This window comes from Theobroma umbraticum, unplaced genomic scaffold (genome assembly GCF_002168275.2).
Source record: "Theobroma umbraticum cultivar Fairchild unplaced genomic scaffold, ASM216827v3 scaffold_147.0, whole genome shotgun sequence".
In the NCBI taxonomy this organism is placed as follows: Eukaryota; Viridiplantae; Streptophyta; class Magnoliopsida; order Malvales; family Malvaceae; genus Theobroma; species Theobroma umbraticum.
Window position 1 is genome coordinate 5,988,601 of NW_018397259.1, and position 13,240 is coordinate 6,001,840.

The 13,240-nt window shown below is 33.6% G+C and overlaps 2 protein-coding genes, 1 long non-coding RNA gene and 1 pseudogene across 3 annotated transcripts; 3 read left to right on the forward strand and 1 right to left on the reverse strand.

Annotated features, from left to right (window-relative positions):
- The first annotated feature begins 2,050 nt into the window (after positions 1-2,050).
- Positions 2,051-3,513, forward strand: LOC110415513 (F-box/kelch-repeat protein SKIP25 pseudogene; annotated as a pseudogene).
- A 3,504-nt stretch (positions 3,514-7,017) lies between these two features.
- On the forward strand, positions 7,018-8,050 carry LOC110415567 (putative glutathione S-transferase). The gene is made up of 2 exons (XM_021427262.2): positions 7,018-7,413; positions 7,493-8,050. Exons 1-2 carry the CDS (start codon positions 7,081-7,083, stop codon positions 7,841-7,843), a joined length of 684 nt encoding a protein of 227 aa, XP_021282937.1. The 5' UTR covers positions 7,018-7,080; the 3' UTR covers positions 7,844-8,050.
- Positions 7,944-11,309, reverse strand: LOC110415566 (Tetratricopeptide repeat (TPR)-like superfamily protein). Its single transcript, XM_021427261.1, has 2 exons — positions 8,550-11,309; positions 7,944-8,079 (listed from the first exon to the last, which is right to left on the reverse strand). The coding sequence occupies exon 1, from the start codon at positions 11,256-11,258 to the stop codon at positions 8,589-8,591; it is 2,670 nt and encodes an 889-aa protein (XP_021282936.1). The 5' UTR covers positions 11,259-11,309; the 3' UTR covers positions 7,944-8,079; positions 8,550-8,588.
- A 526-nt stretch (positions 11,310-11,835) lies between these two features.
- Positions 11,836-12,701, forward strand: LOC110415808 (uncharacterized). Its single transcript, XR_002445119.1, has 2 exons — positions 11,836-12,046; positions 12,370-12,701. It is a non-coding gene; the product is annotated as an uncharacterized LOC110415808 (long non-coding RNA).
- The last annotated feature ends 539 nt before the right edge of the window (positions 12,702-13,240 follow it).

The following is a 13,240-nucleotide window of genomic DNA, read 5'->3' on the forward strand; positions in this document are numbered from 1 at the left end:
TTTCCTACATTGTTCAATGTAGTTGCTCATAATTTAGTGTAATTAAGGAATTTAGTTTCCGAGTTATGCTATTAGCACAACGTATTGTATTTTTTTTTCTTTTTATTTAGGTATAACAACACGTAAGGTATTTACTAATATTATTCATATCATACTCGAACTTAATTAAAAATCAACACTTCTACCATAACTCAATTATTGATGCTTGCAAAAAGTTCAAACTCAACATATTAAATTATAAAAAATATGGGTACCAATCATAAAATCTGTTTTGAACTTAAATCCGCGATAAAAATAACTTTAAAATCAATTTTTACATATATTATCAATAAAATTAAATTAATAAATTAAATTTAACTCATAAAAAAATAAAAATTTTAAAATTATAGTTTTAATAATTAATAAATTTTAATAAATATTACATCAATTATAAATAATTTATAAAAAATAGTATTAAAAATTATTATTTATAATAAAATCTGAATAGTAAGTACTTTATAGGCATGATCAAAATCTTATTCAAACTCATAAAAAGTAATAATTTTACTACTCAAATTTGATCCTAATTCTACTTAATATCGAATAATATAAAATATGTGATCATAAAATATCACTTTTATAAATTTCTTACTACAAACAAAAAGGTCTTGAAAACCAATTCCAATGATATCAAAATAAAAAATATAATTGATTAAAAAAATATTAAAAAAATATTAAATATTTAATTTATTAATTAATATATAATTTCGTTATTTAAAAAATATGAATTCGAATCCTTCCTTAAAAAAATCATATATTGAGTGGTGCAAGAGTTGCCACATCAGCAAGTTCAACACCCTTAGGAGTACTGTTTCAGGGCAAGTGGAAGAGTTATTTGGCGGCTATCAACAAAAAAGTGGTTGTACCAAAATTAAAAAGGCCAAATCAATACGTAAAGTAAAGTGGGCCCAGAAAAAAAGCCTTTTGGACCATATACTATGTCAAGTCTGCCATTAATTTCAGGATTCTATTGTCCCCTTTTCCTTTTCTTAGTATTTATGACTAATAAATTAATTTTAAAATTATTATTACAATTTTCTTTCAAGGAAAAAAATTATAAAAGTATATGAGTATTTAATTCATTAGTTAATGTATGATTTTTTTTTCTAATAGCAAGGTTAGAGTCTTTCAATTATAAATAAATAAAAAAAGTTATGAAATATTTTTAGTTTTTCAATGAAAATAAAACTAATTTCTTTTGCTAAAGTCATTAATTTTGAATACTTTAATTTATTTTTTTTAAATGGTTCCAATTTTATGTCCAAATTCTTTTTTTTTGAACAACGACAACTTTAATTTTTTTTATGTTCTATATTAATATTTGAATTTTTTTCACTTTTTGTCATTAAAAATTAAAACGCATCAATACCATAAAAAGTTTTAAAATAAAGGCAAGGAACATTAAAGTCATAGCATTTTGCTTTTTAATATTTTTGCACCAAATCAAACATAAACATTTGATTTGGAAAAAAAAAAGTACAAAGATTTTTTACATGATACTTAAAAAAGATTTGGAGCTATTCAAGAAAATTTAAATAAATCTTTACTGTTTTATTATTTTCAGTCAAATTTTTATATTTTTATTTTGATTTAATAAGTTTTTAAGATTAATTATTGTTAATGAAAATATCATTTGTCATTATATGTCAGATGATACTAATAAATGTGACATAATGATATGATTATGTGGTATATTTCATCTCATGTCAACGTCACGTTATTGTCATATAGATATAAAATGATAAATGATAGTTTGATTAATGATAATTAGTCAATAATTAGTTATAAGTGCTTATTTAGTCTAAAATAAAAAGTAAAAGAATTTGATTGAATATAATAAAAAAATAAATATTTATTTGAATAATTTAAAAGTTTTTCAAGTATTATGTCAAATTTCTAAAATTGTAATTAACATAAAGCAGAATATTCAACTTGACATGGAAGATAGAAGCTTTTGTATTAAGTATAAATCTTCTTCGGAATCCATCTCTTTTAGTAGTTGTATATTGAGTATCGAGAAACCATTCCGATGTTGAAATTGAAACTTCGCAAATCACATTAAAGAAATATGAGCCCCAACAACAAGATAAAAAGGTCCCCATCCCCTCCCCTCCCTTTCCCACATCTACTCTTCTAGTCCTTGAGCCATTTTCTCCATGGAAACCATTCAATGCAGTAAACGACCTAAGAATGGTTCCTTTGATGATTCTGACAATGAAACCCTTTTACCAGGCCTCCCTGACGATCTAGCTCAACACTGTCTCTCCTCTCTCTTTCCTTCCCTTCTTTTCTCTGTTTGCCACCCATGGCGTCGCCTCCTTTACTCTCCTTCTTTCCCTCCCTTCTTCTCCCTCTACGCTCTCTTTTCTCCTTTGCAAAATCCCACCACAATAAGCCATGGGGAAGTTGCTCACCGAAACTCAATCGAATTCTTCTCCTTTGATCCATTATCATCAGCTTGGAGGCCACTTCCTAGCCCTCCACAAAACCCTCCTCTTCATCTCCTCCACCGCCACCCTTCTTTTCTATCACGAAAACTCCCAATACAATCCTTGACAGTCTCCAACCATTTAGTACTCATAGCTGCCACCACTCACAATTTTTCCCCTGCACTTTCCAGCCCTTTACTCTTCCACCCAGAGTCCAACCGCTGGTTTTACGGCCCCCAAATCTCCACCCCACGCCGGTGGTGCGCCACAGGCGCAGTCCGAGGGGTGGTCTACATGGCAAGCGGTGTTGTTGGTTCTTATTACAGAGGAGATGTGGCAAGGTCGATGGAACAGTGGGACTTAAACCAGAAGAGTGAAAGTTGGGTTTGGGAAAACAAGGCACAGCTTAAAGATGGAAGGTTCAGTAGGGAAGCAGTGGATGCAGTTGGTTATAGAGGGAAACTTTGCATGGTTAATGTCAAAGGCAATGCAGTGAAAGAAGGTGCGGTTTACAACGTGGAATTGGACAAGTGGGAAGAAATGCCCTGTGGAATGGTAGCTGGTTGGAATGGGCCGGCGGCAACGATGGATGAAGATGTGATCTATGTGATTGATGAAGTGAAAGGTTCTTTAAGCAAGTACGACGCTGAAAAGGATTGCTGGGTGGCGTTGATCGAGCTGGAACAGCTTAAACGTGCAGAACAAATAGCAGCACGAAGAGGGAAAATTTGTGCGGTTCCAGCAAATGGGGAAAAAATTATAGTGGTGGATGTTGGGGAAGAAAGGGCTGCAGCCAGGTTCTGGGAGGTGGCGCCACCACGAGGGTTCGAAGTCGTTGCTGTGCATGTTTTGCCTAGAATCACCAGGCAGCAGTAGTTCATGTTCAAATCAAGTTTTGTTTCTTTTGTTCTCCCTTTATTTGTTTTATTTCCTTTTTGTGATTTAGGATTTGTGTTTAAATATATGAATTTCACTTATGTACATGAGTTCAAATTTATGTTCCATCAATGCACTGCAATACTATACATTTATACGTTAAATTTTATCATTATGTTTTTTTGGATCTAGAGAAGGAGATTTGAATTTATTTTTTTAAACAAAACATCATATCTAGATACTTATCATTATTTTAATAAGTTAATTTATCTAAAAATCTTAAAAATAAATCAAGCATATTGTGATTATATTTAAAAATTAATACTAAAAATAAATCAAGCATATTGTGCTCTGCATGTGTATATTCAATCCTTGGCACATTTCATGCTCTTTAACAAAACCTACTTTACCTAATTTTGTTTGTTTTTAAATTAAATTAATAAATAAATTAACAAATTAAATAACTTTAGATTCAATATAAGAATCAAAGAGACTTTTCTGGAACCTTATTTTAAAGCTCTAGTATAATTAATCAATCTGCTCAACCAACTTATTTAACTGTGGTCTTCGAAAAATTATTTTTTAAAAAAGATATTTATTTTCATCATTGACTTAAAATTTTCATACAAATAATAGACAACCTTCATTAATTCCGCTTCAAAACCATCTATTAATTCAATAATTTAAATACATATATATTTTTTGAAAGGTAATTTATATATATATATATATATATAATTCGAGGACTTCCTCAATATTGCTATTACTGTTGAGACAAAAAAAGAAATATCGTGGACTAATGTTACGTCCCTTTCTTTTTGTATGAAGCTGTGTGTGGCTCGTAACTGGACACGCCTATGCGTATGAAACTGATTAAATTCAGTCTCAGAGGAATTGTACGGCTCATTTACTAGCCTAACCCTGCATTGTCTCCTAAATCAATTTATTACAAATACTTTCGAATTGTACAAGAAATTAATAAAACCCCAAAAGTTTCATGGAGTTGGTGAACTTACTTGTGTCGTGTGCCTTGCATTAATTTCCTTATTTGCATTTGGTCAAAACCGCATTTTAATTTTAATAAATGAGATTAACTAGTCGAAGGAAGCAACTTGTTTGATGAACTGAAACCTACGTTCACTTGACTATTTGACCCTTTTATATATGTATTAAATGTACAACTTGGGTAAAGGAACAGTTGTACATTAAGAAAAGCTATATATGTTAATTAGTTTCTTCCAAGCTTTTGATGAAAACTTCTTTTGTTTATTAGAAAAAGATAAAACCAACGACTTATTTTTACCTGACCTTTTGTCCTCTACATCAATTTGATCCTCCCAAAGTCTACCAAATCCACCAAGGTATTTCATATTAGTTTTGTACCACATTTAGTTTCCCTCTTTTATCTAAGAAAATTGTATAAATTGTATGCAGGAAATGGAGTCTACAGTTTCTCATGCCTATGCATTTGAAGGCTCGGGGGGAAGGCCTTAGACCCCAAGAGGGAAAGAAGCAATTGGGTCTACATAGAAAAGTAAGAGATAAGGTGGTTCACATGCAATGCTAGAAACTAAAGATTCAAAGACAAGTGAGTAGAAAAAGGCATCCTTACTTTCATATGAACCACTAAATGCAAAGCTCCTGACAACACCCACCTTTACTTATTTATTATTCTCTTCAAGAGGCTACACACAAGCTTGATAGGAAACCTTTTTCTTTTGTCTTTCTTCTCCTCTCCATACGATTCATATTTTCACACATCGAAAAACCTGTTTTTAGGTTATAATAATTAATGCTGACATGTGACAACTCCAATATTTTTATATTTATTTATTCTTGGTTGGATTTTAGTGCTTTGCCTAGAATCATCGTCTTGTAATGATTCCAAAACGCTTACTTCAAAATCTTTGAATTCTTTTTTGAAGAATAAAGCGTGAGTGTGGTATACGGGTTTGGACCTTACATGCAAAAGTTTCTGAACTTAAGGGCCATTGAATTTCTGGCTGACGAAATTGTTCTCCTCTTTGGCTCTTTGTCTGATCATCTGTCTCTTATCCCCACGCGAGTACATGCAAACTTCTCTGAGTTTCGGGCTTTTTGGTTTATGGACCCTTTGGACCTAACTGCTGGGTTTATTCTGTTAGGTGGGTCTTTCCTATTTATGATCATCAAAGCAAATTGAAGTTGAATTACAACTCCAGTAACCTTGATCTACAATCGTACAGCAAATGAGAGAGGCAAAGTAGCAACCTGAATTGAGTTTTTGATAGATTGGAGAAGCAGTTTGATATGCTCAAAATCAGCTCAAGTGGGCATCGATTTTATCTTAACTTTTTATTTTCTTTTAGATTTTGCATTAAACGCATATATATATATATATATATATATATATATATATCAGCATTCATCTGTAAAAGGGATTATTAGGACACTCTTTCTTTCCATGGCACTTCTGAATTCCAATAATGTCTTCCATCCATGTATACTGAATTCTCTGTATTATTGATGAATAATTGAATAAGATTTGAATTTAAATATTTGAAAAAGTTTTTAAATTATTCAAAAAATATTTTAAATAAGTTTTTAATATTTTATTATATTCAATTAAGTTTTTATAATTTTATTTTAAATTAAATAGAGTTTTATGACTAATAGTTGATTCATTTGTAATTAATTAAAATATCACTTGTAATTTTATATTTACGTGATATTAATCTAACACTAAGATAATATTGACTTAAACAATAAAAATGTCATATGATCATAATATTATATCACTGTAACATACCACATTATTATTATTATTTATTATAACATACTAACATGCCACATTCACGTTACAATAGAAACAATTAGTCTTAAATTTGACTTTTTTAAATTGCTTTTGTAGTCACAATTTAAGAGAAGAAAACAGCACCATACTAAGAATCTCATATCAAATTGCTCCATCTAATTGCCATTGATGGTATACAACCATTTTTGACTTTATAAGAATACCAAATACAAAAAAAAAAAAAAAAAACCACCTCTTTCCAATTTTTGTTTTTTTTTTGAAAATTGTTTGAACCAATCGATTAAAACTAAGATTTTATCTTTGAATAAGAGATTAAAATAGTATTTTTAATATGGTTTTATTTTATCTCAGTTGAATAAGGGGATGTGTTTAGAAAATTGGGTTCACCTTCTTTAGTACACATTCTTAACCAGGATGGTCTCCCAAGCCCTCTTCAAAATGTATTTTGTATAGACAGGTGCATAGAGTTTTGATTCTAAGTTTTCGTTTTTGCTTTTTGCTTTGTTTCTTTAGCTATGAGACTGATGTATCATATACTATTTTGTAATGAAATTATAGTTCATTTTAAACCAAAAAAAAAATGAGATATTACAATTATATATATTATAAATGAGATATTCAAAAAGATTTTTTGGTCTATTTATTTAAGTTTTAGTTTTGATTTTTGCTCAACATTTTCGACAAAAAAAGAAAATTTCCCGAATTTCACTTTTAGTGAATTTTATTTGCCTTTCATGTTTTCTATTTTTGCTTTTTGGAATTACATGGACAAAGACGTCATCAAAATGAAAGACCCAAGCCTGCCAGACAAAGTTGTAAGAGCCGCCCATGTGATGAGACCAAATGCATAGGTCCAAAACTTTTCCAAAGAAAATTTCATTTCATTTTCCTTTCGTTGTCTATTCACATTACACCGTTTGTATATATGGATCATGTTGAATTATGAAGGTTGAGATACCAAACAGCATGGCAGAAGTGAAGCTTTTCAAGACATGGTCAACCCCTTTTGGTGCAAGGGTTGTTTGGGCTTTGAAGCTCAAGGGCATACAGTATGAAGCAATAGATGAAGATCTATCCAACAAGAGTGCTTTGCTTCTTCAGTATAATCCTGTCTACAAGAAAGTTCCAGTGCTTGTTCACGATGGAAAACCCATCTCAGAGTCACTTGTAATTCTTGAATACATAGAGGAGACATGGAAGCAGAATCCGATATTGCCTGAAGATCCTTTGGGGAAAGCCAAGGCACGCTTTTGGGCGAAATTCAACGATGAAAAGGTACTACTATTTAAGTTTCTGAAAGCACTGGGATTTGTCACTGTCAAAAACGTGTTCACACCGTTTCTTCTTGATACAGCTTCTACCATCGATCTGGAGTGCTTTCACCAAAGAAGGAACAGAGCGAGAGGAAGCTATGGGGGCAGCACTGGAGAGCCTGAAATTTGTAGAAGAAGAGCTCAAGGGAAAGAAATTCTTCGGTGGAGAGAAGATAGGACTGGCTGATCTTGTTTTTGGTTGGCTTGCCAACTTAACCCGTGTTTTTGAAGAGGTGGCTGGCTTGAAAATACCTGATGAGAGATATCCATTATTATTGGCCTGGCTGCAAGAGTTTTCAGAACACCCAATAATCAAGGATTACTGGCCACCTCATGACAAGCTGGTCATCAAGTACCAAGCACTTTATGAGAAATTTCATCCAGCAAAATGAACTATTCTCAGGCTTTCCATGGATGGTTACCTTAGGCATCATATGGCTAGCAATAGTTTCAAACCATTCGTGTAGACAAGGCCCTTGAGTCTATTCAGTACTATTACCAGAAATGTGGAACTTTCCCTTTTGCTCTGTCAAGAAACAGAAGTTGTAATAGTGGAGATTGCCTTACGAATTATATCCAACTTGTTGCTGATTTTAACACTTCTTATCCATGAGATCTAGCTCCTAGACTGTAAAATTCAAAGAAACAACTTTATGAAATGGATTATAAGTGAATAATAAACAAAATAAATAAATGTAGGCTTCATGCTTAAATCTGCCAGTAATATGCATCATTGTTTCCCCTTCTTTATGCCTCCATACGCACAGTGAAATTTTCATTGAGCGTGGCAGGTCCACGCCAAGCAATAAGCTGCATATTTTGGCAAACAGATATAGTCTGGATACCAATTGAATATGTGCTTTGTCTAGGATAACTAAATGCCAGCTAGGAGTAGACAGATATAAAATAGTAATATTTGCCAGAAGCGTCTAGTTTCTCCAAGACAGATTTTACATTCATTGTCTTTTGTGATAGAATGTGATGGGAACTATGAAAGATCATCCTTGCATAGTCAAGAAATCATGCCCAATAGAAAAAGTAATAAAGCTGCAAGATGAATGGGGCACAAATATAAGCTTTGAATACTACCATACATACTTTTCAGCCACAAAAAATGTGAACAAGTAAAGAGATCCGTCACCAATGATCTCCACAACTACATATTCCATCCTTGAAGTTATGAAAGCGATTGGCATCTCTTACTAATATTTCTCTTTGCATAATCATTGATATATACTTGGTCACAGTGTGACAATCCCCACAAACACGAAGGTTTTTCATGATCTGCAATGGAGTCCCTGGCTTTGTGTTTAACAATCCAAATGCTATGGCAAGCCTTTCACTGTGCCCACAAAGCAGGTCTTTCTTCTCATCCTCTTCAATATCATGCAAAACATATCTCAGATCAGCAACATAACCTTCCTTAGCCATCAAACCGGAAATTATCCCGAGTAACTTATTAACCTCATCAAACTGCTCAAAGAACTTGTCCCCAGCTCCAAACACATACAACCTTCTTTTAATTTCTATCCAGCTACATCCAGGATCTTTTTTGAGGCCTCTAGCTTTTATGGATTTTCGTATCATTCTAACTTGATCCCACTTCCCTAAAATGGCATATACATTGGATGCTAAAACATAATACCCAGTATCATTTGAATTTAACTCAAGGATCCGCTCAGAGACACGTTGTGCTACCTCTATGTTACCACATGATCGACAAGCACTAAGTAGAGATCCCCATATACTTGCATCTGGCTTCAGTGGCATTGAATAGATGAACTCCTCTGCTTTAGAAATCAATCCAGAACGGGAAAGGAGATCAACTACACAAGCATAATGTTCGATCCTGGGCTCCAAGTTGTAAATTTTTTTCATCCGATCGAAGGAAGCCAAACCCTCTTCTACCAAACCTGAATGGCTACAAGCATAGATGATGGCAACAAAGGCAACATGGTCAGGAATAACACCACTTGCTTCCATCTCTGCAAAAGCTCTCAATGCTTTCTTGCCTTCACCATACATCCCATATGCAGAGATCATAGTAGTCCATGTCACCAGATCTCTCACTTCCATACAGTCAAATACTTTAAGAGAAATTGTTAAAGTACCACATTTAGAGTACATTTCAATTAGTGCATTCCCAACTGGAACATCTGTTTCAAAGCCTAATCTGAAAATACATCCATGGATCTCTTTACCTTGCCGTTTGGCAGCAAGAAAAAAGCACATAGGCAAGATGCCTAATATAGTGGCCGCATCAGGCCTCAATCCCTCAGTCCTCATTTGATGAATCAATTTCCAACCTAAAGTGAAATCCCCAGATTGAACACATGCTGTGATAATTGTATTCCATGTAACTCTATCATGAGTTTTCATGTATTCAAATATTTTCATTGAGTCATTTATTTGCCCACATTTAGCATACATATCAATCATAGCATTATTGATAATGATATCAGAATCAAATCCCAGTTTGGTCACATCACAGTGAATTTTTTTTCCCAGGTCCTTGTCTGCTAACTGAGTAGAAGCAGAGAGGAGCATCACACAAGTGATAGAATCAACTTTCGAATCAATTTTCATAATCCTAAAAAGTTTCACTGCCTCATCATATTTTCCATATTGAAAATAACCGTTTATTATAGAGTTCCACGACACAGAATCCCTGCATATCATTCTGTCAAATACTTCACGTGAAGCCAGCAAGTCACCGCATTTTGAATACATGTCAATAAGAATGTTATCAGCAGTAGTATCACTCTCATACCCGCTTCTCTTCATGTACTCATGAACAAATTTTCCAAATTCCAAGTCATGTAAATGACCACAAGCACATAGAATAGAAGTAATTGTCAGTAAATCAGGTTCAAACTTATTAACCATCTGCATAAACAACAGGATCGACTCTTTGAATAATTCCATCTGAGAATACCCGCATATCAATGTATTCCAACTAACAGTATCCCTAACTACCATCTCATCAAAAATCCTTCGCGCATCCAGAAGCCTATTAAACTTGAAGTACATGGAAAGAAGTCCATTACTTACAACAACATCGCTGTGAAGCCCAATCTTCTCAACCAAACAATGAACTACCTCACCTTCTTTAACATCCACCAATCCTCCACATGCAGGCAAAACACTGGAAACAGTATAACAATCTGGCATAATTCCCGCCATTCTTGCCATATTATAAACGTCCAATGCTTCTTCCCAATACCCATTTGCACTATACCCCGAAATCAAAGTATTCCAAGACACAACATCTCTTTCAGGCATTCCATCAAACACCTTTAAAGCTTCAGCCAAACAACCAAATCGCGCATACATATCCACCAAAGCATTCCCAATATATAAATCTGAGCCTAAACCCATATCCAACACATTCTCATGAACGACTTTTCCCATCTCAATATCAACCAACGCCGCACACGAGTTTGCAACAGAAGGGAATGTATACTTATCAGGCAAAACATCCATTTTTCGCATTTGGGTGTAAAAACCAAGTGCTTTAGAGAACAACCCATTGTGGGTAAGAGCTCTAATAATTGAATTCCATTGATAAACATTGCTTGTAGGTGAAACTCGGTGGAAAACTGAGAGTGAAGAAGTTGGGTCTTTGAACTGAGCATATTTGCTTATAAGTTTACCAGAAAAGAGGACAGATTTTCCAAGTCCTAGAGTTAATATTATCGAGTGGATTTTGTGCAGTTGTTTAGAGTTTGATGCAGATGATAACGCTTTTTTGATTGAAGAGTAAAGAATTTGATGCGTAGCTTCATGTGAAGTGTTAAAAATTTTCATGAAGTTCAAGCATGTTTTTGCAGTTGGGTTTGGGTTTCCCTCCAAAAGAGGTTTATAACAATATCTATAGAGGGCAAATTACATGATCAGCCTTATACTAATATATAACACAATTTCCGAAACTTTCAGCATTTCTTTTTACAAATATATATGTAACACTACCTAAAGAAAGATTTGTATGATCAAGTACTATTTAATATCCCTACTCTTCAATCAAATGAAACCAAAACTCACATAATCATCCTCATAATCATTGGTAGTTATTTGCTACTACTTATTATTGCTATTGTCCACTGGTTCAGGTTCTATTCTTCCTTCTTCTTTATTCATTTCTTCTACTTGTTTCCTTCATATCAAGGGAGCAATTAAGATAGGAACCGTCGACTACCCCATAGACATATTCTCATTATAAAATCCCTCCAATGGCAGCAATGTCGTCCTTCTCATTTAAATTTGCTTTGCCACCAACTCGAAAAGTAGGCTGGACCAGAAGGAAATAGACCGGTCTTGCTCCAATTATTATCTAATAATGCATGCTGCTCTCCCTTAGGTTTCCAAAGACTGATGGACTCTTTTTCTCTCAACCTTTTGGACAATATATTTACTAACAATTTCCCAACGACCTTAGAATTAAAGCTCATCGGGAGCTTTTACTTCTTTTTGCTTGTACATCAACTTTCTTCCTTTTCATTTATGAAGTGTGTGGAATCTTAGGCTGCAGACTGCCCTGAAGCTATACCTCCTTCAATCAACTGGCTGCCAAGGCAAGCAGCTGTTTGAATACTCCAGTAAGTTTTTCCTGTCTATGTTAATTTTATTCGTCTGCAGTATAAAGGAAGAAGACCATTTAATCAGAAGTATATTTCCCTGTAAAGCCAACAGTAAATCTATTTTGTCTTCCAATTCATTTGAGCTCTATCAAATGCACGTGTCAAGGATATATCTTCTTTGGTTTTCATATGTTACCTTGCGTATACCTATATATAACAAGATTGAATCCTATTACTTACAGAATCATCTCATATACATACCCTTTAAGGAAGAATTAAGTAATTCAACCTGTTGCTTTTGTATTATTAATGGATTTGGCTGGTGGGACAATATAAAACAGAGGATTTTCCAGAACTTAAAGCTCGAAGAACTAGGAGTGATATACTTATCGATCGTGAATGGTGGTTGAGTGTCTTTTTTCAACGTTCGACATTGTTGAAAAAAGAGTGGATTGGGTTCATAGAAAGCTTGCCTATCACTGCCCCGAAAAGATGTAGAAATTATATATGTGTATTGTCAGTACCTGATTAATTTACTAGCTTTTGAACTCCTTGCTGAGAACAAACTTGGCCCTTCTCATTTATTGAAGCCTATAATTGGTCCAATGCTATTGTTATCGACATTAACTGTCTTTACTATTGTTTGTTATCGACATTAACTGTCTTTACTATTGTTGACCCCTTGCCCCTACATCCTTATAAATTTCTTTATGGACTAATTTACTGGTAAAAGTGTGTTTTAGATGATTGTACGCTTATATCAAGAGTTCGGAATCGAATCTCTCACTTTCAAGAAGGAGTTTTAGTTTTTTTAAGGAAAGGAAACAACTACTCCCACTGTGCACCCTGTATCCTTATGATTGCTGGGTAGATAGAGAAATATATTTATAAATAAACAATTAAACTATAGTTTATTGAAAGCAAGAAATATACTCAGTACTATAAGCAGTTAGCTACTCTTCAACATCAAGTAGTTTTCATTGCATAGTTAAGTAATGTGCATTGTTTCTTCTTCAAAACCTTTTTGTCAGAGCCCGAAAGTAATTGCTTAATTTCTTGATTGGTTCAACTCTTTGTTAGAACATCATGTAGACTCTAAAACTAATGTCTGACAGATGGTTGCTAATTACATACGCCATGCATGAAGTCACTTGAAAATGAAGTTCAATTATATCTGTTCTCACACCTAACAGTCCAGCATTAACATTGCAT

What these genes read in the sequence shown, in the direction of transcription:
- LOC110415567 (XM_021427262.2), top strand. Translation starts at nt 7,081, where the DNA reads ATGAAGGTTGAGATACCAAACAGCATGGCAGAAGTGAAGCTTTTCAAG. An exon ending in CGAAATTCAACGATGAAAAG is followed by an intron (nt 7,414 to 7,492) that starts GTACTACTATTT and finishes TTCTTGATACAG; the next exon opens with CTTCTACCATCGATCTGGAG.
- LOC110415566 (XM_021427261.1), bottom strand. Translation starts at nt 11,258, where the DNA reads ATGAAAATTTTTAACACTTCACATGAAGCTACGCATCAAATTCTTTAC.